Source organism: Symphodus melops (genome assembly GCF_947650265.1).
Source record: "Symphodus melops genome assembly, chromosome: 7".
Classification (NCBI taxonomy): domain Eukaryota; kingdom Metazoa; phylum Chordata; class Actinopteri; order Labriformes; family Labridae; genus Symphodus; species Symphodus melops.
The window spans coordinates 24,211,621-24,237,092 of NC_136697.1; the positions used below are offsets into that span (position 1 = coordinate 24,211,621).

Below are 25,472 nucleotides of genomic sequence, written 5' to 3' on the forward strand. Positions count from 1 at the left end.
ATTAATCTGTTGACCTGCAGCTCAAAATCCAGGATTTTTTTTCTTCCTTTTTTTTGAGTGAAGCTGTAAAAATCAAGCCTTTGTAGCATTGTTCTACTAGTTAATATATATGTGTCTATATAAACATTTATACTTATTTTTTTTTACAAAAAAAACACAATTTCATTACAATGACATATTGTAAGGATGCTTTAGGTATGAACTGACTGTAAGATAAATTAACACATTTGTTAATGTATGAAATCTTGCCACAAAGCACAAGAAAAAACGGAAACATTCAAACAAATCACAAAGGGCCGCTTTAAACATGTTTATTCCACAGAGAGCAACATCCAGGGTTAGTGCACTTTATTCCAGTTAGTGTTTCTTATCCCTCATTTATATTCTTCATTCTGCCATGATGCACAAAAAAAAACTAGCATTTGTTGATTAATGTCAAACTAAAACTGATTAACGTAGGAATATTTAAATGCTTTTTATACTTGCTTGTTACATGTGCAAGTTTTTTACTAAAGCATCTCAATCAAAGGCACGTTGTAAAAATTAATTCAAAGCCATCGCATATATATTTATTTCCCGTTCTTTTTCTTTTTCAATACATCTATTGCACATTCACCATCATCACCAAAGCGACGAGGAAGCAGGAAAATCTTTGGTAAGCAGAGTAATTTAGTGTGTAATATCTGAAGCATTATTCTTTCCAGGAGAGAAAGTAGAGCTTTCCCTCTCCGTCACCACAGACCAGCTCGTTGGGATTTTTAGGGTTCACCTCCAAAAGCAGAACAGGACCTCTGCACACAAACATCCCCACCTGCAGGAGGGAAGAGAGAGAGAGGGAAGAGAAAGTGAAGAGCAACATCTGTACAAGTAAGTAAAAACAGCGGGTGATGTGTCAGGCCTTTTTATTGGATTTTTCTAATTTGGACAAAGTCTTTATAACGTTCATGTTTTCAAGTTGAAACCTCTAAAGCACCTGTTTCTTGGTGTTTCTGTCCCACAGCTTCACTGTCCTGTCGTGAGAGGCTGAGATGATGGTGCTGTCAGTGAGTCTCAGCACACTGATCCTGTCACTGTGGGCCTGTGGAGTAAACATCAACATGGTAACAATCTACACAATATCTCAAGGCATTTTACCTCTGGAGTTCCTTCTATCCAAAACAGTTTTTAAACCTGATCTTTTCAGTTGTTAGTGCAGAAACAAGGACATCAAGTGAAACTGATTAACTGCAGTCTCTAACTCACAGAGCAAGAATGCCAAACATCTGGATGGGCGGATTGGCAACATAAAGGTTTGTGCCATTCTAAACAAAATGTCAAACTTTTACTGGCTAAGAAGTTCATAGCTGGTCATGACACGTCAAGAGTGTCATTTCTTGTTTCCTTTACCAGTCTGGTTCCACCTGACACAGAGCTATTTAGATATGAATTTGGCACATAACAGAAGTTAATGGATCTGCTCTTGCACAAAGTAAAAGGCTATATTTAAGTTGTCAGCAGGAGCTCTGCTGTTGTTATCTGTTAATTGTTTTGCATCAAAACACAAAGTCGAATCTCTTGCATGTGTTCAGTAAATCTACTAAAAACGTGTTTTTCAGTTTGAGATAATTAAGTCACGCTTCTCTGAGCTCTTACAGGTTTTCTGCTGCGCCATGTGGAAGGTTGTGGAGCATGAATGAACCACATGTTGCCCTTTATGTCTCCACACACAACGAACTCTGAAAGAACGTAAAAAAAACAACAACATGTTCTTTCACACAAGGAAAAGTTCAAACAGCAGTTGAAGAAATGATTGTGACTCGTAGCTGTTTGTACCTTTGTCCATAGCTACAGCTGTGATCACGCTGCCTCTCTTCTCCTCCTCGTCAGTCTCCAGGTTTGTTGAGCTGAACGTTGAATATAAACGTTGTTTGAGGCCCAAGAAAAACTGGAGAAACACAGAACAGAGGCAACAGTCAATTTGTAAAGCAAACCAAAGTAAGTCATGCACTATAGTCTACACTCACTTTAATGAGCAAGTACAAATATTCTTGTCGTTTTATTTTGAAATCATTCGGTCAGAACTCACCAGGAAGCCAACATTAATCTCTCCGTCTCCTACTCCCAACAGCCACAGGCTCTTTTGGTCGTTTCTGATCAGCGTTATGACTTGCACTGACTCTGTCCAACTGCAATAACAAACGTACAACAACATGAAGAACTTTATGTTAGCGGACTCTTTTGTGGGCTGAAAATGAAACATCCTTCACCAAAGAACAATAAAAACTTGATGTTAACTTTGGAAAACAGTATTGACAAGGTGCGGTTTTAAATAATCAACATCAATGAACGTCTCTTTAATACTTTGCATTCAAATCTAAAAATTCAAATATTAAATTGATCAGCTCCATCTCACTTCAGTGATCATTTAGGGTGACTATAACAAGATGGATGTCTTTACAATGTTCACCTACACCATAAATGGGTTAAAAAAAAGATGAAAGCTAAAACAATCATGTACATAGTGATTGATTACTTTGTGACTGTTTGGCCCCAGCTGTCTTCATCAGTGTGCGATACGTTCAGTATTCCTCCGTTTCCAGACACACCAATCAGGACCGAGCAGTGCATGAGATGGACCACCGGGTTTTCCACCTTGTACGTATTTACCTTCACCAGGCTGAGAGAGAGACAGACACACTCACTTTAACCTTTCACATTCATCTGCTCAAGTTCTACTTATATCATACATGTCAAACATGTAACTCAGAGTGTCCAGTCTTTGTTAACATCTGTGAAGTGATCTCTATGAGAAGGAGGAAACATGAACACAAGGTGACGACACTCTCTGAAAGATAATGGGTTGATTATGACAAATTATGTGTAATTTCCAAAGGATAGTGCACCGTGGCTTCAAATAAATGCAAATTTAAGATATACATTTCTAAAAAAACAAAAAACAGACAAAATATTTAAAAGTGATGAAACTTGATGTAGAAGCCAGTTAATCATGGTTTATTTAATTAAAAAATAAGAATAATCAGTTAACGCTGGTAAAACTTTATTTAGATCATTAGAATACAAGAATATCATTTATGGGAAATATTTCATTTAAAATAAGAAACATGATGTTAATTCATATATTTATTTGGACCTAATTTTAGCGAATATCTTGGTTACAGGTGGAGTTTAGTACTCGTAGTGGGCGCGAAGCACAGGTGGTTTGAGAATTGAGAATGTCTTTTTATTAAATTAGATTGAACAGTGGATCGAGTCGGGAATCAGGAGAGAGAGAGAGAGAGAGAGAGAGAGAGAGAGAGAGAGAGAGAGAGAGAGAGAGAGAGAGAGAGAGAGAGAGAGGGAGAGAAAGTTGGGATGACATGTCACAGGTCTAAAGCGAACCTGGGCCGCCCTCTTGTAGGACTACAGTACATGGGGTGGAGTGGTGGAGTGGGTAGGAGCGTCACGCTGAATGTTTTTTGATCGTGTTTAAGTCAGGATTTATAGATATTTACGTAAGTAAAAATAAAGAGAGAATAAAGTCAACAGATCAGTGATCGCATCAGAACCAAGCAAGAGTCACCATCAGAGTGACATTTAAAAAAAAACTCAACTCCACTCAGTTTGCATTTGAAGTTTTTTTGTCATCTGGAAATGAATTCTGCTCATCAATAATGTGCACGTTTGATTTACTGTGTAGCTGTCATGTAAATAAGAACTCACATCTGGGTTTCAAAGTAATATTATAAAAAGGGATAACATGTTTCAGTAGTTGGACTGTCATTTACCTCGCTGTGCTGCGTTGCTGATTCCACACCAGCTTCCACACGTCCACAGCAGGCTTCATGTAGCTGACAGCGAACTGGTTATCAGGCATGGAGCAGATGGCTGTGACGGTGACGGCTGAGGTCTGACACACAAACAAGCAGGCACAGACATCATGAAATAACACCCGCACATAAAAACACCTGCACGTGTCCAGCATTGTTCCCTTTGTCCTCACCTGCTTGTGGCCAACCACAGTGTTGTTCTGCCAAATTTCCACCAAACCAGATTCATAACCAACAAAGAGCAGATCATCTCTCTGAGAGAAGAAGAGGGCTGTGACCAGGCCGTTCAGGCTGGAGGGGCCGTCTGAAAAGACACAACCCAGAGCTGCAAATCAAGGTCTGTACAGAAGAATAAGACCTGACCAATAGGAATCATTGGAGCCGATACCAATGTTAATATTAGTGAGGGAACAAAATCAGATATCAACATGTCAGCCAATATGTTTGTTAAATCCATTTTCAATCTGAAGAGATAGAAAGATGTGGAGATACAAACACTTGTGGAAAAGGTAAACGGTATAATTAAGACAAGATGGTCACTCGACTGGAAAATAACTGGGCATTAAAGTTCATCCCCGCTTGACACTCTGTGATAATGCGTGTTGTAATCCATCTAGCACACTTGTGAAAACCAGAAAGGAAACTGCTAGTGTAATACAATGACACTCACGCTAAACGCTTTTTGACTGGTGAATAAATCAGGTAATATTAGTGAAAATTCAAATTAAATTGGCTGTATTTTAGTTGTTACTTTGCAAAGGTCGTACTGTGTATAAACTATTACCTGTTGTCAGTGTCCAGCTTCGCAGTGAGCAGTCTTCAGAGACAGTGAGGAATTCTGGGAGTCCTTGTTTGGGAACAACTACGTGCACGGAGCCGCTGTGACCCCGGAAGGTGTTAAGGTGCTCCACCTGTACGTACAAGTAGAAACAGGGAGAGAGAGAAAACAAAAACATAGAAGTGACAGAGTCCAAACTTTAAGAGGGTTAAGATCCTAAGATGTCTTTTCCCGCTCCGGTTGCAGACTTAAACTAAAAGTGACGCACACAAAGACATCCGAGGTAAACACCATGTAATGACACATGTTAAAAATGCCCATTTTTACAGCAGTAATAAACATGTTTGGAGCTTCAAAAACTCATTTGGTGTGAAAAGCTTATTTCTCTTTGAACAAGGATTACCAAACTTTTTAAATCATATTTTTATTATATTGTATTGAAGCCTAAGAGTGATTCATTTATGAGCATATATTAAGGAAGTAGCTTAGTTGACAGATAGGTGGACGCTTTGAAGCTGATACCAGACTGCTCACATGTTAGGTTGAGATAACATTTGTGGAGAGGAACAGGAGCCACACATGGGAAATAAAACAAAGTAAAAATCAAAAAAAGTGAAAAGGATTAAAGTAATAAAAAGATCAAAGATATGACCTTATTTTTAAATACAGTAAAAGCTTTATGTGTAGAGGATTAAAACACGCAGACAGACCTGAAGAGGTTTCCAGATCTGCACTGAGCCGTCATCAGAAGCGGTGACGACCGTCATTTCCTCTGAGTTGACTTTTTCACTCTTGTCTTGAAAAGAAAAAAAAATAATAATAATAAGGAACCATTTGAATCAAACTGTGATGCTGATTCTCATACTGGATCTCTCATTGAGTGGAGCAGGAGGGACAGACAGTGACTGCAGGTGTGAACACACAAAGTTCACCTGTGTTCTGCAGGACAGAGCAGTGGTTGATGCGCTGCTGGTGTGCAGCGATGTGGCTGACTTCTGTGCTCGTTTCCCAGTTCCAAACATGCAGCGCTCCTTTTGCACAGCCTGCCATCACATACGGTCCCTGCAGACCAAAACAGCAAACAACACGTCAATATGTAAACCTCCTCATGAGGCTGAGGCTGGGTACCAAGACACGAACTAGGAAGTGATTTTCATCCACTAATATAAAGGAAAGGAGGAAACAACACACACGGTGTGTGATAGACAGATGTTTTATATGTTTTCTCACCTGGCAGCAGACAGATGTAAGAGGACTGGGCCAGGAGATTTCTTTGAGAAGTCGGCCGGCCTGCAGGTCCCATAAACAAAGCCTGCCATCGTTTGAGGAGCTAATCTGAAACAGAAAAAAAAAAAAAAAGGAACGCCTGATGAATGCAGGTTTGCAAAAACACAGCAGAACTATAAATACTACGTTAGAGTATTAAAAAATTAAAAAAATAAAATAAAATAAAAAATGTACCACGCAGTCTGGAGTCCAAACACAGCCGGTGATCCAGTCTCTGTGAGAGTGAAGGAGCGACTTGGAGAGGACAGCAGGAGACTTGCTCAGATCCCAAACCAACAGGGCCTGAAAGATAAACAGTGTTTGCACAAAACCTCATTATTAAACTGTACTTTAACTGACCTCGAGTGAGCCTGCATTTGGGCTCCTTTTATCTGTCACTGTATAGCCGTTTAGCACGCTAACACAAAGTGACATTCAGATTTATGTTTGGGCTTTTTCTACGCAGTGAGACCTTATGATTTATCATTATGTTAACATCTGGTTCAGTGTTTTTTTTTAACCAAACAAATTGATGGGGAGATCGTACCATATCTTTCCCTCCAGTCAGCAACTGTCCACCATCAGGACTGAAAGACAGACAGGTGACTCCTCCAGTGTGTCCTCTCATCAGGTTACACGGCTCAGTGCAGGGGTCTTCAGCCAGCTCACTCAGCGACCACAGACAAACAGAGCCGTCATCTTATTTCCACGGCAAGAAAGGAAGGGATGAAAACGTTTCAGCTTTAAAAACTCTTCTCTAAAACAAGGAGTCGTGTTATTCCTTCACCGTCGCTCACCTGAAGCTGTAGCCAGGTGGGATGAGCTTTGTTCAGTTGCGAGGACGGGGCGTGAATGGTTGCCAAATATTCCCCACTGGTCCAGACCTCCCAGCAGCTCTTCCTCCCCGTCCTTCTTCTTCCAGACCCTCATACGCAGGTCGCTCCCGGAAGACACCAGCAGCTCCGATTGCGTCTGCTCGGCGTCCACGTAGAGCCACCGCAGGCACTTCACGCTCACATCAACTATCTGTGAAGCCCAAATCTGTTTACCTGCAAGGAAATGCAAACGGTAAAGGTTTGTTTGTTCGCCACATCTACCATGTGGTGCTTTAAAAGTTCATTTTCTTCATGAGTTGAATCTTTTAAAAAAAAAAAAAAGTCGGGTTAAAAGGGATTTCTAAATATGCCTATTTTCCTTGAGGTGAGTTGGAGCACGCAGCAGAACCAGCTTTTCTTTACATTTTAAAGATTCACACAGTCATATATTCAAGTGTTTGAAGACAGAAAGATGAGATTCTTTCAGGGCACCTTAGTAAGTAGCCCCCTGTACAAAGGCTGAAACCCATTGACAATATTGGCTGCTTGGTGCATGCCTCCCCTCACTCTCTTTCCCCACGTTTCACAAAACACCAAAACATAATAATCTCGCAGAAATTGTACAGGACAACAACAAATAACAAAAACATAAAAAGGAGGCATTTAAACACTGCACCTCTCTCACAGGAGCTTTATCAGGATTATGAACTTTAATTTGCTATAAACACATGAATGTGTTTAAAAGCAGACTCAAAGGAAACATACCTGAATCAAGGCTGAAGAGTTTGATGCCGTCGATATGATATCCCACAGCAACATAGTCTCCGTTCACAGCCACACACAGAGCAGCGGGAGGAGCGCTCTCAGACTTGTGTTTCTTGCGAGGAGGCTCGTCCTCGCACTGGAAAACGGAGCGCCGTAAAATGTGCGTTAACATGTCATCTGCTGTTTGGACATCGAGGAAGAAATGCCTAACGTATCACTTTACATACTGACTGGTAGCTGGACTCTAAGAAGAAGGAGCTCACCTTTTCATGTTTTAACACAGCAACTGAACGCCCGAGCCCTCCTGACCAGAGATGCAGCTGTTTGAATGAAGGACAAAAAAGGAAACAGAGAGAGAGAGAGAGGAGGATGTTGATTAAAGTAGGAGAGATTATCTTCTGCACATTTACACTCAGTTAGGCAATATATATACAAACTGTTTCTTTTTCTTGGATCAAAATCAGAAAATAGAATCAACAACAAATCACCTGAAGTCTGTTCTGTAATAAATTTGTTTGAACTGTTTTGACAGCTAAAACCAGCAGCAGTAATAAAGTTAGTCTCCTTTTGTTCTGTTTTATGGAAATATTAGAAGTTTTGAAGCACATATTTTTAAATCTTTGGGATGAGTCAGACATAATGACTTGTTTGAAATCGGTTGTGTGAAACAGGGAAGACGTCAGTGATGTAAAAGAGCAACTATTTATCTTTTCTGACCCAGGTTCAGGAAGTGTTTCCTCACCGTTTGATCCGAGCCGGCAGTCAGCAGCGTCCTCCCTTCGTCCAGGAAGGTGAGGGCCTCTGTGGCTCCGCCGTGAGCCTGGAAACATCCCACACAGGTGGAGGTGGCCACCGACCACACCCTGACCTCCCCGGACACAGAGCCGGAGCAGAGCATGGAGGACCGGTGAGCGAAGGAGAGACTGCGAACGGAGCGCCGGTGACCCGACAGGTTCTGAAGAAAAGCACAGAGGAAGGAGAAAGTGTTTAGGACACCTTCAACTAAATGATCTTACCTCGACTTGGACTTTAAATCACATTTAATACTCCTCTTCTTCTACTTCTGCTTTTCAATACTCTCATAAGTAATAACCTACTTCCAAAAAATACTGAATACACTACCTTAGTAACGTGTCGAGGAGAGATGGAAGTGCTTTTTAAAGAGTCCTACACTGATGGGACACTGAAATTAAGGCAAAGTTCTCTCCTTTACATTTCTGAAAACTACATTACCCACAATGCAACCCAACCACCAATAGATTGGTTTAAGATTCGGTTCCCGTCGTAGCGGCTAATGTGGCCTGAAGAAGAAAAACTTAAAAACACATTTGGAGATAAATATAAAAGGTCAATATCTTCCAGCTCCAGACCAGCAGATATTTTAATTTTCAAACGAGAGGACTCAGGAACTCACCCAAGCTGTCTCATCTGAATCCTTCAAGTCAGATATTTTGCACTTCCATTTACTCACTTTGATTATTTTATTCTGCAGCCAGTTCCAGATGATCACATTCCCGTTCCAGCAACCTGCAGCCAGCAGGTGACCCTCCGGGTCAAACGTCACACAGTTCAAAGGGCTCGTGCTGTGAAAGGCCGCAACTTCCTTACCTTTGGCCGAAGACCAGACCTGAAAAAGTTTGAGTTTCACTACTTCTGAGAGCAGAATTATGTTAAATGTGATTTTTATAATAATAACAGTGCAATGTCTTTTTCACAGGATTTACTTTTAACATGAAGTCCAGAGACACGGTAGCGAGGTTCTTCCTGTCTGAAGTGATGTCACTCGCTGTTATCGTGTTAGTGTGGGCGTTGATGAGAGCAGTCCTGTAAAGAGAGGAAACATGAGTCCAGCCAATCAAACCACATCAGAGGACAGAAACAGAAACAGATCAGGGTTAGGGGATTTAGGGAGGCGGCGTTTTTTTTCTGTCCAACCTGCAGCTGTTCTCGATGTCCCAGATCTCTATCCGTCCGTCGTAGGACGTAGTAACAAGGCGGCCATCTTTGAGAAACACACAGCTCGAGATGCCGTCACAGCTGCTCACCAGAGATTTCACTTCCTGTTCCAGACCAAAAACTCAATATTAGACTTTTTTTTGTACTTTTTTTCTCAGCACACTTGACACCTGAACAATCTTATTCAAACTAATCTGTTAACATCACAACCATTTAAGTCCAGAGGAAGAGATTGTTCAGAGGTCAAAGGGGATCAGAGAAAGCATAAATAAGGCTAATATGCAAACCATACTGTACATGACGCGCATGCCTGTTAGAGCGCTGGCTGTATATCTAATCACAAGTTGGAAAAACATAACGACACTCTGCAATCTCAATTGACTGAAACAAACTGTTCTGTCTATTTGCCCTCTCTCAGAAGTACCGCCACTCTAGATTGTGCTCATTCGTTGATTAAAACCATTAGTCTAACCTGAGATCACGCATCTAAGGCAGAAAAACTAAAAGTAAATGTCTACTGGAGCGTTTGTTCATACCTGTCCGGTCTGTGTATTGATAAGATGCAGGATTCCCTGCCCAGTGCCAACCACCATCAGCTCTCCATTCGAGCTCAAAACCAAACAGGTCGGTTTGGAGGAGAAGGTGGAAACCAGCTCACTGAGAGGAAACACACAAAACCATCAAACCTTCAACATACAGGGGTGAAAAGACTAAATGAGAATTTGTTCAAACACACTCTTTGTAACGTCCTGGCACACAATCTGAATACCTCCTCTCCTGCTTAGCCTGATAGTCATTGTTCAACCACTCGACGACCCGGATCCCTCCTTTTCCCACCAGGCCCTGAGCCCAGGTGTGAGCGGAGGTCTCAGGAGGCTCGTTCAGGGCTTGCTGAATGAAAAGAGTCGGCCATGAGGAGAGCAGCTGGGCGTGGCGTTTCAGGAAACTATGACAGTCTTCGAGACCTTCTTGGAAACCAACTGAGGACACAAAGAGAAACATTTATGAAGGATGGATAAAGCAAACTGGGTGGGAGATTGTTAGTGAAAGTTAAAGTTAGTTAAAGATAGTTAAAGCACCTACATGAGGGCGCTGATTCATGATTATAATCTACAAAGAAGGAGAAATTTCACAGGATAGAAATTCTTCAGAGAAAGGTCTTCAGAGAAAAACCATTGGAAATGGATTAAAGGGCCGATCTGACTCACCACACAGCTGATAGGTCTCCAGGAGTTGATGAATGAGGCCGTGACGCACCTGAGCATACAGGAAGTAGAAGCTGGAGAGAAGGGAATGAAGCGCCTCGATTTGACCGCTTTGAATCTGTCAGAAGACAAATGAAGCGGAGAAGATTAAAAACGTCCAGAAATAAAGTCACCGATGTTTTCTTTGGAAATATTTGTGTCCAGGAAGGTTGAAATTTCTTTGCATAAGATTAGTGTCCTGACTGTTTTGTTTTTTCTTTTGTAATCTTTGCACATCCATTTCACTAAACACGAGTGTAGGAGAGTTATGTGTCCGTCATAAACTTAAAGTTAAACTCTTTTTATTTGCAAACAGACATCTATTGGCAACGTTTTGGTATTCGACCTTCATTGGACGAACAGTGCGGCCATTTTGTGCCTCGCTCCTCAGTTTCCCAGACAAACAGAAAACCAACAAATGATGCAGCGATGAAAGCCGGCAGACAGAAGCCGACATGCTTCTAATAAGCTCCACGAGCAGAAGTGTGGTAGTTGTAAAACTAGGATGAATATTGGAGATGTTTTTGAATAATGGAGAGCAGTGACGATGCAGAAAGTACACATTTTAAACACCAGGTGTCAGAGTTACATATTAGTCCTTTTTTTTGGAAACATACTGTTTTTAATCCCTTCAGAGGGATAAATGATTGTGGTTCATATGGATAAATTTTTGTGTAGATTATTAATCACTTGCATCGTTTTGTGTTTTTTCTGGACCTTGAGTCTGTGACATAGCTGGAGTTGAATAGAGAGACAGCTCACCAGGTTTGTAGGAAGGTGCATGATGGAGTTGGCCTCACAGTGAAGGAAGGTGTCTGCGCCCTGCGGGTCGGCAAGAGCCCAAAGATGAGCTGTAAAAAATATAGTTATTAAAATATACACTTAACTGTACTCATATATATTCTCCTATTAGACTTTCATCTTACGCTTAAATGAACGTTTTGTTTACCTGCCAGTACAAGGTGAGCTCTGGTTCTGTCGTTCTCTGTTGGGAGTAAAAAGTCCTCAAAGGCTCTCCGCACCTCCAGGTTGTTCAGAGCCAGCAGGTCGTCAGTGTCGTGACAATGAGACGGACCAATGAGACTGCAGATGAAGATCAACACAGGTTACCTCCTGCATGCCTTAAATGATTACATGTATTTCACTTAGTGAAAACACCAGACGTACATGAGAAGTGCAAGAAGACATTTTGATTTTTATTGTACAATGTTCACTGAGATGATAAATCAAAAGAGAAGTACGGTCATCGAGGTCTATCACACAGTCGGAGGAGGCGCCCCCTGCTGGCTACTATCACTTCTGAACTGTCAATTAAAACAGATCTGTCACCTTGAACTCAAATTCTGCTTCAAACCTTTGTAAACTGTGCACTATCTGGGTGAAAGTTGCCATGGGAACACGTCCTTTGGGATGCCTGGACAGGTGAAGTACTTCTTCCCACGTGGCCTGTCGGTCCTTTGAGGACAAGTCGTTGCATGTGTTCAGGACAGAATACAAGTCTCTGTCTCTCAGACCTGTCAATCAGGAGGAACACATTTGGGCAGTCAGGCAGATTGCTCTGTCTGTCCCCCTTTTCATCATTAAAGTTTAAATATGATGTTAAAACTCAGCTCATCTTACCAGTGGAGCTGACCGTGAGTGCTGCCAGCGCCCAGCGGAGTCCCAGCATGCCTCTGTACTGCGAGCAGAGTCTGTTCAGGCTGTGCTGCACCAACTGACTCAGAGACTGAGGCAAGTCCTGGAGACTCTCCTTCAACTTAGAAACACAAATAAAATAGGTTTCAGTCGTGAAGTTTAAAAAAAAAAAAAAACAAGAAAAAAAAAAGTGAAGTGGGTTAGGATGAGCATCACGGCCCTCAGGCTTCCACTGTCGTTTGATCTGTCAGTCCACTCTGACATGTTTCAACAACTCCTCCTAAAAGGCAACCAGAAACGTTCAACATATACTCTAACTACAGGACGACTTGGAACAACATTCATTCGGATGTTTTAGTGATTATTAGCACATTTAAGCACGGCAATATGGTTATTAAAATACCATTATCATAGCATGTCTGTTAGCATTCTGTTTAAAGCCTGTATCCTGGGTGAAGTGTCCACTGCTGTCTTTCTGATTCTGATTTTGTTTTAACTATTGTTCCTGACGTCAATAACTCGACTCTCACAGTTTTTTGCATCGTGACAAACGTGTAAAAAAAAAACATATTTTAATACCTTATCAAAGGAGGCAAAGTTCCTCAGGTCTCCACAGGCCAGGTGCAGGTAGAGAGGACTCACTGCTCCCTTCTTCGTTACAAGCATCTGGAGCTGAAAAAAAAAAAAAAAAAAAAAAAAACCCAGCTCAGTTTTAGCCAAAAGGAAAAAGAGGAATTATAAAGCATTATGCATCAAAGAAGACACTGGACTCAAACAACTACCAGAGTTCACAGAGAAGGAGCTCCGTAATTACTCGAGTGAAAAACATTAGAAGAGAACCTGGTTGTTGAATGCAGAGTCACTGAGTTTCTTCCCGAAGGAGTCCAATCCCTTCTGAACGATCTCCTTCCTGTCCAGCATGGTCAGCTGACCCAGAGAAAACAGGACCGTGCCTTTCTTCTTCGCCAGCGTTTGTAGCAGAGCTGCTTTGGACGGGATGCTCACGACCAAACAAACACCCTGACGAACACACGCAAGGCACAAACACAGCCAATAAACTACCTCACACCATGACTACACTGCTTTTATTTATTGATGTCCGTGAGCCCGCACAGCAATTATTCTTACATTTTCTGAGAAGGTAACTGACCTGTGGAAGCTCCTGCGGTATCCAATCAGAGCAGAGCTGACCTCTGCCATCTTGGACCAGATCCACTCCATCAACCAACAGCACAAGAGGCCTTTTCTTCTTCATGTCGCTCAAACTGGAGTGAAACTCTGACAGCAAATCTCTGTGAGGAGAAATAATATACAGAGAAACAAGATTTAGAGCTCAAAGAATATGAAGCATCCGGACATTTTTAAAGGAAATTACAAATCTAGCTACTTGTAAGAATTGGGAAGAGGTGCCTCCTCCTCCTCCTCAGAGTCTTTCATTTTCTTCAACCATTGGACGAGGCAGCGGAGCAGGTTTTCCACAGAGCGAGCTGATTGGCTGGCAGCTGTAGAGTAGCAGATGACATCACAGGCGAGGTTGTTCCTGGACTTCACTCCGGTCCTGAGGGTCTCTGCGAGAGCAGCCTGTGTGCAGACAGATACATGCTGTATTTAACTGCCATAAATATAATTTATGTCATATTGTTTGTTTTTTATTTAAATGTTATTTGAAATATTGAATTTAATGTAAATAGGAAATGAGTACGTTACACCTGTTGCGGGGGGGAACAGAAAGTGTGTGACACACTCTGAAAGCATGAGGAGAGTAGTATGAGATGGGTCTCTGTTTATTGTTTATTGAGCAAACTAAACCTTTTCTTTAAGAAGCACAGTGAACCATCCATCTCTGTGAACTCCTCTCCAAGGAGTATGCAGCCAACGAGGTGTGTTTATCTGTTATTGTATTGTTTTATCACCAAAAGTTTCTGTTTATAATTTATGTTAAATAAGCGTCTTTTTTGTATGTACGTTTGACGGTGGATTTAAGCCAAGACAAGTGGATTGAAGGTGAAAGGAAACGAAGAATAAATCCATCAGTTGTGAACCAATGGTCTGGTGTATTTCCTGGAGGGAGCGATACTGTATGTGTAACGTTTCCCACATGGAGTTTTCACCTCGCTCACAGTTTATTCGGTACACCTAGTTAAAACTGATTTAGGCTAATTGCAGGATTTCAGCAAGGTTTTTATGTTTCAAATGTTCAAATACAGACAACAACAGTGGGATAATCTGTCAAACATTTTAGACTGTTGTCAATTTACCATGAAGACAGTTTTCCCCTCTCCAGGTCCTGCCTCCACCACCATCATCCCTCCTTTAGTCTGGGCCTGCTCCACGATCTCCACAGCTGCAGACAGCAGCTTCTGTCTGCCGAAGAACTGCCTCTGCAGCGCCCCCTGGTGAACCTCCTGCTCTTTCACGTCAGACATGGCCTTAGCGTCGGCATCCTCCTGCCACGTGAGAATAGAAACATATTGTAATGTACAGCATGATGACGCCTCTTTAGTTTGAAGGGGTAATAATTCACAATGTAAGATTCAATGAGGCTCAAAGCAGTGTGACTAGAACACAATCTGCCTCAGAGGTAAGAAACATTTTCTAACTCACCTCCACAAACTGCTTTACGACAGCCGTCCACAGGTCTTCCAGCACGGCCCTGCCAAAGTCCTCCAGTTTTTTCAGATATGGTTTTCCCTCCTCAACGCCCCCCCACTCACTCTGGTAACTATGTCATTAAAACAGAAAAACAAGAACCTCAGCGAGACACTGAAAACTGTATATCGTCGTTCAATGTAAAAATACTTCATGCAGCACTTGCATGCGTTTGTTTTTTTTAACAAATAGTGGTTGTTAAATGATAAAATGATTGTCCTAAAGCCCACTGGCTTCAGTGCAGTTGCTCTGTCACTCACTTCTCAGTGACCTTGACGTCATTGTCCAGAATCCTTCTCTTCAGAGAGGCCATCTTAGACTCCGCCTCCTTTGATTCAGGAGCAAAGTGAGATCTCCACGCCACCGGGACTGATCTGAGAAACACAAAATGGAGATAAGATATAAATCATTTCGAGAGATTTCCTGCAATCGATGCAGTGTTACAGCGTTTAAAATTATGCCCAATGCCCACTCAAAAAAAAAATCTTAATAACTGTGAGAGGTGGATGTGAGCGTGGGTTACATACTTGATGAGGTTTGGATCTCTGAAGTAGCAGAACATTCGCTGGTTGACTGTGTCGGGGTAAAGAGCCTCAAACTGACGGATCTCCATCTCTGTGACGGACAGGCCTGCTGGGGCCGAAGCCAGCTGCACACAGAGGAGAAAAATCAGGCTTCAGGTCACATATTCTCCTCCTTTAAAGAAGCTTCCCAAAAACCTGTCAATGAAGTTTCTTATTCTAACTCCACTCTGATCCTGTGTTTGATCATGTCTATAAACTTCTCTCTTTCAGCCCTGCTCAGAACAGGCTGTTTCTGTGTCTGTAGCTTTAAATGCAAATGAGCTGTATATGACCACTTATATATTTTTTTAGGTGCGCTGAGCTGTGTACTCAACTCTTCTTATCAATTCTGTTCTTTTTATGTCATTAATAAAAGTCTTACCCAGCTGTATTGTGGCAGGTCAGGTAGGACAGGTTTGGGTGGCACCAGGCCGTATCTCTCTCCGAGGACTCCCACCATCATCTGGCTGCGACACACCTCCGACAGGCACAGCTCCGTGGCCCGCTCTGACTCCTCCTCTGTCACCCCCCAACGCAGCTCCACCTCCTGCAGGTGGAGGCAGTGCTGAGCAGCACGACGCCTGAGCTCCGGGAACACGCCCTGCACCAAGATATCACGCTCGGTGTGCATGTCTCTGAAGGTGGAGGAGATGAAGACACGGACAGCTCGCCACCTGGGGACAGAGGAGGGAGTCGGGATTAAACTAATGAGGAACAGATAACAAGTTACAGAACTGCTCTATCTTTATAAATTAATGTCATTTTGTGTAAATTTAAAGAGTTGTGTCTCTGCACGTGTCAGAGCTTAGTTTGAGTACATTATCGCCGCCTAACGGGCTAAAAAATCTAAAATAAAACATAAGAAGCTTGATACTGAGATGTCAGTAAAAATAAAATACATGTTCAAATACTATGTTCAAAGCTTATCTAAGATTTAAGTAAATTGTTAAAGTTAAATTGAGTTAAGTTAACTTAAGTTAAATGCTGAATATGAAAAAGCTTAAAACTACCTTAACTTGGGGCTGGCTGATATTGGGACAATGTTTTTTGACTTTTGGGGGTCTTTAGCTCCCTCTGGTGGTGGGATGTTGTACAGCTTGTCTAAATGCTCCACGTGGTCCAGCAGCCTGGATGATCCTCGCTCTGCCACAAACCTGAACATGTTGATAAAAAAAGGGGACATATTGTGAAAAAAAGCATTTCTTATTTTTATTTTTTGGTTGCAGTTGGATGAAAAGACCGAAACCGCTCTCACATCTGGCTGATAAATGTGAAGCTAGTTTAACGTAGCTTGGCATATATGTATGTCCAGGTATAACATTAGTCATTAATAATCCCCAGGAACTACGGGTAACTGTTTTCACAAGGAAGTTCACAGGAATAAGTAAAGTTAGAGCCTTTAAAATTAAAAGAAGATTATGAGCAGGTGTAGGATAAATAAGCAGTGAGACGTTTTACCTGAGTATTTGTTCGCTGAAACCCGTCAGCAGCACAGTGTTCCTGTCAGCTTTGAACTCCTGATGTCTGCTAATGATCAACAAAACAAAACATGATCAGCTCAAGATAGAGAAGAAACAGGAGATGAAAGATACAGAGATATTTTGTGTGTTCCTAGAATTGTGTCTTTATGACTTCACTTCATTGCAACTTAATGAATAATGAAATGAAATAATAACTTCAAATATACAAAATGTTAAATTAAGGATCAATTGAGTGCAACTTCCTCTTTCATGACTTGACAGCAGGGTTAAGGAGTAAAAGCAGCTTTAACAGCAAACTGGAGCTCCACCTGTTTTCCAAGTTGATCTGCACCATGAGGGCTTTGTTGTTCACATCCATGCGGTAGCGTTTGATGAGCCAATCAATTGAATGACCAATATAGTCACTGAGCACGATGATGTTGTCAATCTGAGATACAAAAACAAGATCAGAACAACAAGGAAGCATTTTGTTGAATAGTCGCTGACGTCCCCCTTCATCAGTTTTAATTAGCAATGCTGCGGAGAGTTATTATTGTGTCATGTATTTACAGTTGCTGACTCATCAAATGTCTTTACATTGCAGTTTAATAAAGGTTAAATCATTTTTTTTTTTTTTTTTTAAACTCATCAAAATAAAATTCAGCTGTAAAACACTGACCTTGTTTTTGTTGCTGAACAGTGTGGACAAATAGTTTTGGCCTTCCGATGATGACTCGCTAAATTTCTGTAAAATAGAAGAATTCCTTCATAAACAAAAATAAATTCTTCTTACAGATCACAAGTATCTGTTGTGAAGTGACAGAAATGCAAGTGTCCGTCCACAATGAATAAGCAGTGTTTGTTTTTGTTGTGAGGAGTGACGTTAAAGAACTCTGAGATAAAGGCTCGTCAGAGACAACAAGGACGGACATGGAAAGGTAAAAAGGCCCGACCTTCATTTGTTTCACCACACTCCTGACATTATCAAGAAGAACATCAGACTTCAGCTCGACCTCTTGAGCATTACTCCAATCATACATGCAGAGCTGACAGTCCTCGGCACTGCTGCTGATCATCAGAGACAACAGAACTGCAATCTCTTGAAGCTGAGGGAATGTAAACACAGCAGAGTTACATTTCATTCATGGACCTGAACACTATTCATGTATTTTGTTATTGAGTGTTTTTATGTTCAGGCTCTTACAGATGGAGTGAGCTTGTCCTTCTCTGGCTTTTTCTTCTGTCTACGCGTTTCCTCCTCCTTCTCCTCCTCCTCCTTCTCCTCCTCCTCCTTCTCCATCTCATTCTCCTCTTCCTCCTCCTCCTCCTCCTCCTTCTCCTCCTCCTCCTCCTTCTCCTCCATCTCATTCTCCTCTTCTTCCTCCTCCTCATCATTCTCCTCCTCATTCTCCTCCTCCTCTTCCACCACCTCATCCTCCTCTTCAGTCTTCTCTTCCTCCTCCTTCTTCTCCTCCTCTTCCTCCTCGGGGTCTGGTGGGAGGCAGAATTCCTGCATCGCTTTCATGTTGGTATTGTTGAACTCGTTTACAGGCAGCATGATGACAGTCCGTCCAGGGAGAGGGGGCACGTTGTAGCGGCAGGAGAGCTGCACGGCCGTCTCCAGAGCTTTGCGATAACGATCCAACAGTTCGACAGTGTACAACCTCTCACTGGATGCAGGGACACAGAAACAGTTACATCACAATTAATTCATTTGAATTATTTCTGACTCCATACCATGAATAGTTTTTTTAAATTAAGTTAATCTTTAACCTGTTATTCTGAACATGTTTGTATTACTTTAAGGGTCACACTTTATCATGTTATTTTGTCTGTGAACTCTCTTGTTCTAAATCTACTCTGATCCTGTATTTGATCACGTCTATACACCCATCTTTTTCAGCCCTGTTTCTGTGTCTGTAGCTTTAAATGCTAATGAGCTGTGTTTGACCACGCCCCCTTCTCTGGAAGGAGATGTGCCTTGGGCTACAGTGATTGTGTGCGGTTAAAAAGGTAGACTCAGAGGGGAGAACAAACAGCTGTGGGAGTGTCACCCACCTGGGGGAGGGGCTACTGCCCTTTGTGATGTCATAATGTGAAAATCTTCAAACAGCCTGTTTGAGCACATATTTTTGAAAAGTGGAGCAGGCAGAAGACAGAGAGGATGGACTCTCCTCATTTTTGGAGAGTTTGCAGACAGACTAGGGACACATTAATGTTTGTAAAACATGGTAGTGTTTTTTGCGTAAAATGCAACCTTTAATACTTAGTCCACTGTGATGTATGCAATTTGATATTATTCAATGGACCATTTCAATGTCCAAAAAAAAGGATATTTATTTAACTACACCCTGTCTCACTCTGTCTGCAGTTTTTCCATCCTATCTTACAGTGATTTATTATTTTCTACAGTTCTCTCTCTGGATTATACTTCCAACAGGACAATTGTGAGCTACAATGTTAGAAGAAATAAATCCACAGTATACCCAAGAAAATATCTGCAACAAAACAGTAATTTCATACTTGGCTTTTCTGAGCTGGGCCTTCTTTAAGCGGTACAGTCTGTAGACAAACGGCACCCCGAGCGTCACCCTCAGTCGGCTCCTTCCAGTCGTCTCCCAGTCCAGCTTGGTGAAGCGCTTGCTCTTGGGAATCTTCTTCAGGATGTCTTTCAAGATGTCTTTAACAGGAGGGACGACCTTCTCTGATTCCGAGGCTAAATAACCGAATGCCAACAAAAGAAGAGTTTTTAGTCCAATATCTAAGAAATGACTCAGCAGCTCTGCTGGCAGTACAATGTGAGGGTTTTTAGCAGCCATCCTTTTACCATGACATTTGGTGAAGATCTTAAAAATGCTGAATAGGCCAGAGTGGGAACTCTTAACTAACAACTTCTTTTGAGTTGTCCCAGGTAACATTATTCATTCTGAATAGAGGAGCACACGTCTATTCGTTTTATTTATTTTTGTTCCACGTGTAAAAAATGTAAACAGACTTCTGGCTCTATAGAAACAAAGTCAAATTCGCCCGCCCAGTCTTAAAAGTAAGCTCCTGGTGTGTGTGTTTCTGTGATGTTTAGTGAGTCACTAGATGTTTAAGTATCTTACCCAAAGTATGAAGCTGCATGACGACTTTGTAGGCAGCAAGAAACCTGAAGGGAAACTGTCGGCTCTGAATAACCGCTGTCTGGGGAGAAAACATCAATAAAACAAAATGGATGAAAAAAACATCAAATTCTTGATAACCACACAAATAAAACTCCTCCTGATCCATAAAAACTCCTAAAATACAACAACATTATTCGCATCTACATCTTCACATTTATTTATAAGTACATGCTGAGTCTCTTGGATCTCACCTTATTGGTGAGTTTGTTGAGGATCTTCTGGTGATGAGCCTCGCTGATACCTTTAGTGATCATGTTCCTCAGATTCCTCAGCATGGCCATGAATGGAAGAGACTTATTGTCTGCATGGTAGAGAGATTATTCATTAATATGTTGGAGAACAAGGTAGTGTCTCAGTAAATAAAGCTGGGTATGTTTCTTTATTAACGCAGCTTCTCAAACTTCTACGGGATTAGCATTAGCACTGAGGTGAGGCTTTAATTCTCTCCACTTTAAGTGTGTGTCTCAGCAGACCTATGAGCTTCTCCCAGGTAGCAGCCTTGTTCCCCTCCAGGCTGAGCAGGCGCTCCCACGTCTCTGGTTCTTTGAGCTTCATTCTCTGCCCCGCTCGCTCCCTGTCCCACGTGCCCTTTATTCCACTGCGGTTGAACGTCCGAGGATCAGCGGGATACCTAGAACCCAAACAAGCACATTGTAAACCAGAGGCAGAACAAGCCAAGAGATGGAAAGGGTGCTTTCCTAAAGAACAGAGATATTATACATTATTATCAGAACACAATATTGTACATTAGAAACATTTAAATATCCAGATATGTGCTCTGGAATAAGTGTTTGTGTTGCTCACTTTTTTCCCAGGATGGCCATGACATGATGAGCCGGTTCTTTGATGTGAAGCTTCTTGATCATCTTCTTCATGCTGAACTCACTCTGCTTTTTATCCACCACCGCTTTACTGCCCTCCACCTGCAACTACACACAGACACACCGGGAGCAGTGTCACCTGTGTGTTTATACAGGAGCAGAAACAAAAGCTACAAAAGAAACCAAGTGAACTCAACAAAGCATCAAGATAATGCACAAACAGAAAGGAAGACGATCTTGAAGTTCTTTTCGCCACAGTGTCGCTCAAACGATCTGCACTATCACAATACGCAGCATACTGTAGAGTCATTTGAGCTCATCCTGCTTTTAAATTCACTTCAGGAAACATGTGCATCTAAAACTGTGTTAACAGCCAAAATAAAACTCACACAAAACGAGTGCCGTGTATCAACTTACAAACTTGGACAGGACAGTTTCATCTGATCGCAGCAAGTTTGCCCACCCTTTCAGATCCTCGCTGCTTGTTTTCTGCAAAATCAAACATTCAACATGTATTAGAAACACAGGGTTTATTAAGGGGAGGTTTGCATCCAGTGATGATGTAGTATAATATATATTTTTAAAAAAGGGTAGGACTGAAATGAATGCTTCTGTACCTTGCCTTCGGGCCTGTTGCGGCTGTGTTTACAGCGGTGTTTGCGTGTGTTGTACTTTGCCAACTGGTACTCGTTGAACTGCTTGAACTTGTCGGCCATCGCCTTCTTCAGGCACATCGGCAGGGAGCGGCTGAAGCACTGGAAACAGGACAGAACCAGGGCGGCAAAGTTAATAACTACAATACGAATATCTTTCAAATCAAAATGTGGTCATCTACAACTTCCACATCCCAGACGCTCCAATGGTTAAAGGTAAATGTGAGTGAAAAAAATGCAAGATGATGAGGTACTGCAATGCTGTAACTGACAGCTTTAAACTTCTGATACTCATGTTCAAATGAAAAAAAGACAGGATTTTCACTTGTCTTGCATCATATTTCATTTGTAGAATATGATCAAATTACTGCAATAGATTGTTTTTCAGCACTTCCTCTACAACCTTTAACCCAAGCCAGTTTTGAAGTACTGTTACATGAAGGCCGCACCATACGCTGGACGCTCACTGGCACTTACTGCGCTGTAGATTCTGACAACTTCCAGCCAGTCTGAGGGCAGCTGGACGGCAGAGCAGAAGTATCTACGGACATGCGACTTGGTGGACGGCTGATTCGCAGCCAGAGCCAATAAGAAGTTTGTTGTGATGCGGATGTTCAGCTCCTGTCGAGTGTAAACTGCCACCTATAAGGTCCAAGAAAAAAAAAACAAGCAAACAGCATGTTACTGAAAGTTAAGAAAGGCCATAAATGCTCCTTTTTTCAAATGTGTCATGTGAGCACACACACACACACACCTTGAGAAGAAACTGTGGGTCAGAGACAGATATGTCCTTCGACAGGTTCATGATCCTGGTCCAAACACTGTCCTCTGCGTCCCACTCATCCTCTCCTGGATTTTTGCTCTTATTGATCAGGGAGCAACACACAGCGTTCAGCAGGAAATACTAGGGAACACACAGGAGCAGAAAAGTTAGAGTCTTTAAATAAACATGTGATGCTTTATCTACTTCGTTGTCTACATGTTGTCGTTTTTACTTTTTTATCTTTCAGCTCCTCTTCAATCGTATCGTCTTCCCTTTCAAGCTCAGGGAATTCCTCCTGTTTGATGACCAAAAATCGATCGGGATCTTGGTTGCCAACTCCTAATTCCATGCATGATCCTTCACTATCCTCCTCCACATCGCTGTCTTCAGACCAGGATTCCTCCTCAGAGTGCGTCTGATGCAGAGGAAGGCACGTTAAAACAATAACGGCACCAAATTTGGCACGTCAAAAAACGGTTGTCTATTCGATATCACTAACGTTAAAAAGTCAAACAAATGTTATGTACCACACTTGTTTCTTCGGAGGTGGACTGCATCGCTTCAAATGTTTCCTCAGTGACTTTATCTCCTCCATCGACGGGCTTTTCTGCTCCACCCAAAACACCAGTGAGGAATGAAGAAGGATGAGCAAAGCGATTGCTGGCCAGGGATGCTGGAAAGAGGGAGTCACGAGGGACAGATGTGTGGGAGCTCAGAGAAAAAGAAAGGACAGGTGACGCACTTTCTAGAAGCTTGTTCTCGGTGCTGAGGAGAGGAGAGGTGAGGGAAGGTGAGGAAGAGGAGGTGGAGAGGAGGGAGGTGGAAGTGGAAGACAGGCTGGAGGGCTGCAGAGCAGGACATGAGGAAGGCAGTGTGGCGAGGTTTAAAAGTGGGGGTATGAGTGTGGAAGTCTGAGTGAGGAGCTTGTTCTCCAGACGTGGAGGAGCGTAGTTGGAAGACAAGCTGTGGCCACATGTGGCCTGTGGCTGCTGCCCTCCTCGGGTTACATCCGCCTGCTGTAAAGTCAAAGCCCTCATCTCTGCAGAGAAAGAAAACACATCATTCACATCACAGCTCCTCCTCTTAGTAACAAGCACAAAGCTTCATAATCCTGAATGACATAAAGTATAAAGACAAGTAGTTCAGCAGCATTTCTCCAACCACTCAAACAAGCTTTACACTACTACACTTCAGGGTGTGTTGCTGAAAACATCCATAAAAATGGAGCAAAGTCCAAACCGTCAGCACAAAGCAAACTGACTTTTCATATATTTAACAGGACACTAAATAATTAAATGTAAAACGTAGTTGTAAACAAAGGCAGGAAATACAAACGATAAGGCTACTGCGTCATAAAAAATGGAGCCTAATCAAATAAAACTCATTTACTAACAGACATTGGTTTAATAAATGACGTGAATTTCCAATCTGGTTACAGTGTATTATAAGAGCTTTCTACAAGTATGTAAACAGCAATTTACTATGACTCGAATACATAATAAAGTCATTAGGCTAAGTGTAAAATAAAGTAATAAACTATAAAAAAAAAAATTTTTAAAACATCCAGCTGTGCACTGGATATCACTTCTTAGAAATGAACCTGAGACATTAGTCAACATTCAAAACTGGACATGTCTCGTCTCAACTTCTCTGAAATGACTCCAGACCTGAGTAGGTGTGGTTATACTGGTCAGCTATGAACAGCCAGATCAGCTGATGAAACTCACCGCAAACACAGACCCTGAATGCTCTGCAGACACAGAGACAGAGCCGACTGTGACGTAGAGCTGTCCTCTTGTGTCTGCTCTTAGTGTTTGATGCAGTGAAGAAGTGTGAGCGTCTATTTCTGCCGCATCACGGGCTAAATGTGGCATCCGAGTTTACTGTAAATGTCCTGATCGGAAGCAGCTGCTTTGTTTCTGTGCAGGGTTGCCAGATCTCGTCTGAGAAACAAGCAACCCAGGTTTATGTAAATAAGTCAACTTGGCACTTCCAATAGATAATACTGTATCTCCCCAGCCATGCCCAATCAAAATCAAGATTTTCACTTTTTTTTTTTTTTTTGCTGTTACGCATTGGACCATTGGATCAAATTATACATACTGTTTGTTAATAGTACACAAAGTTATTGACTTTATTACATGATGGCTGAACAGATGGAGAGGGGTGGGATTCAATAAGTTTTACTTCCTCCCACTCCTTTGCAGTCATGTAATTTATAATAGATTACAATCCAGACTTATTCTTTTATTTTATTTTCTTCTGAATGATACTTTCCACTGTTTTTAATTTTTTTTTTAAATTTAAAATAAATAATAATTACAAACAGTGAAAATTAGCGGAATAAATAAACAAATCCAATCTTTAAATCTTGCTAGCAAACGTTTAGCTTCTCGTTCTCGTTCGTCTCACACTCTTTATTATATTTTTGCAAACTACTTCATAGAAAAAAACAAGCCCAAAGTCGCTTATAAGAAGCCGACATGGCAACGTCGCTTCCGGGTTTGATAGAGAGCGCTGATTGGTCAGTATTATTGTGTACTTTTTTACCGTAATGACAGCCATATGGGTCGCCATATTCAAATGATCGTGTAATCAGCAGCATGACTGTGGAAATGCTTCAGGGGGAATTATTTACACTTCATCACACAAAAACAATAATGACATTTTGACATTTACTGTTTGTTTTGTGACATCAAAAAATAGTAAAGCACATTATTATTTATTGATTACGATGTCAAATTATAGTTAATTTACTTACTTACATTCCTGAACAGAAAGCTGAACAGTTTTAATGGTTGAATTGTATGCATGATTATTTTCTGACTTCTCAAAGAAGCCCAGTGAGTACACACTCACTCTCTCTCTCTCTCTCTCTCTCTCACACACACACACACACACACACACACACACACACACACACATACACACACACACAATTAATTTAATTTAAGTGAACCGTGCTCCCTATGTACTTAAGTACAAAATTAAACATCAATCATCATCATTAAAGATTTCTCAGGTGACACGCGCATAAATTACCGTAACTCTTCGTGTACGAGTCAAAGGAGGAACCGAAAAACGTTCTACTTCCGCTGCAGCAGCGACGACGGGCACGTCAAAAAAAAAAA

At 41.7% G+C, this 25,472-nt stretch overlaps 1 protein-coding gene across 2 annotated transcripts; it reads right to left on the reverse strand.

The window, feature by feature from the left end:
* Positions 1-289: 289 nt before the first annotated feature.
* tep1 (telomerase-associated protein 1) lies at positions 290-25,470 on the reverse strand. Of its 2 annotated transcripts, XM_079348465.1 has the most exons (57): positions 25,384-25,470; positions 24,069-24,284; positions 22,869-23,380; positions 22,574-22,756; positions 22,333-22,482; positions 22,056-22,220; positions 21,543-21,680; positions 21,343-21,414; positions 20,909-21,033; positions 20,578-20,735; positions 20,296-20,405; positions 20,045-20,123; positions 19,461-19,653; positions 18,142-18,607; positions 17,891-18,043; positions 17,617-17,682; positions 17,267-17,385; positions 16,936-17,004; positions 16,488-16,631; positions 15,860-16,151; positions 15,442-15,563; positions 15,175-15,288; positions 14,870-14,987; positions 14,524-14,712; positions 13,653-13,846; positions 13,416-13,557; positions 13,106-13,285; positions 12,845-12,937; positions 12,251-12,386; positions 11,985-12,144; positions 11,580-11,713; positions 11,393-11,481; positions 10,595-10,709; positions 10,470-10,496; positions 10,156-10,366; positions 9,923-10,043; positions 9,366-9,490; positions 9,155-9,254; positions 8,902-9,057; positions 8,173-8,385; positions 7,694-7,750; positions 7,431-7,566; positions 6,648-6,899; positions 6,398-6,549; positions 6,046-6,153; positions 5,815-5,919; positions 5,517-5,646; positions 5,295-5,380; positions 4,591-4,717; positions 3,980-4,110; positions 3,765-3,886; positions 2,513-2,656; positions 2,066-2,165; positions 1,813-1,924; positions 1,633-1,715; positions 974-1,078; positions 290-811 (listed from the first exon to the last, which is right to left on the reverse strand). In XM_079348465.1, exons 3-57 carry the CDS (start codon positions 23,376-23,378, stop codon positions 692-694), a joined length of 8,001 nt encoding a protein of 2,666 aa, XP_079204591.1. In that variant the 5' UTR covers positions 23,379-23,380; positions 24,069-24,284; positions 25,384-25,470; the 3' UTR covers positions 290-691. The 2 variants fall into 2 exon arrangements, with proteins under 2 accessions (XP_079204591.1, XP_079204592.1); XM_079348466.1 differs by lacking the exon at positions 10,470-10,496.
* Positions 25,471-25,472: the final 2 nt, after the last annotated feature.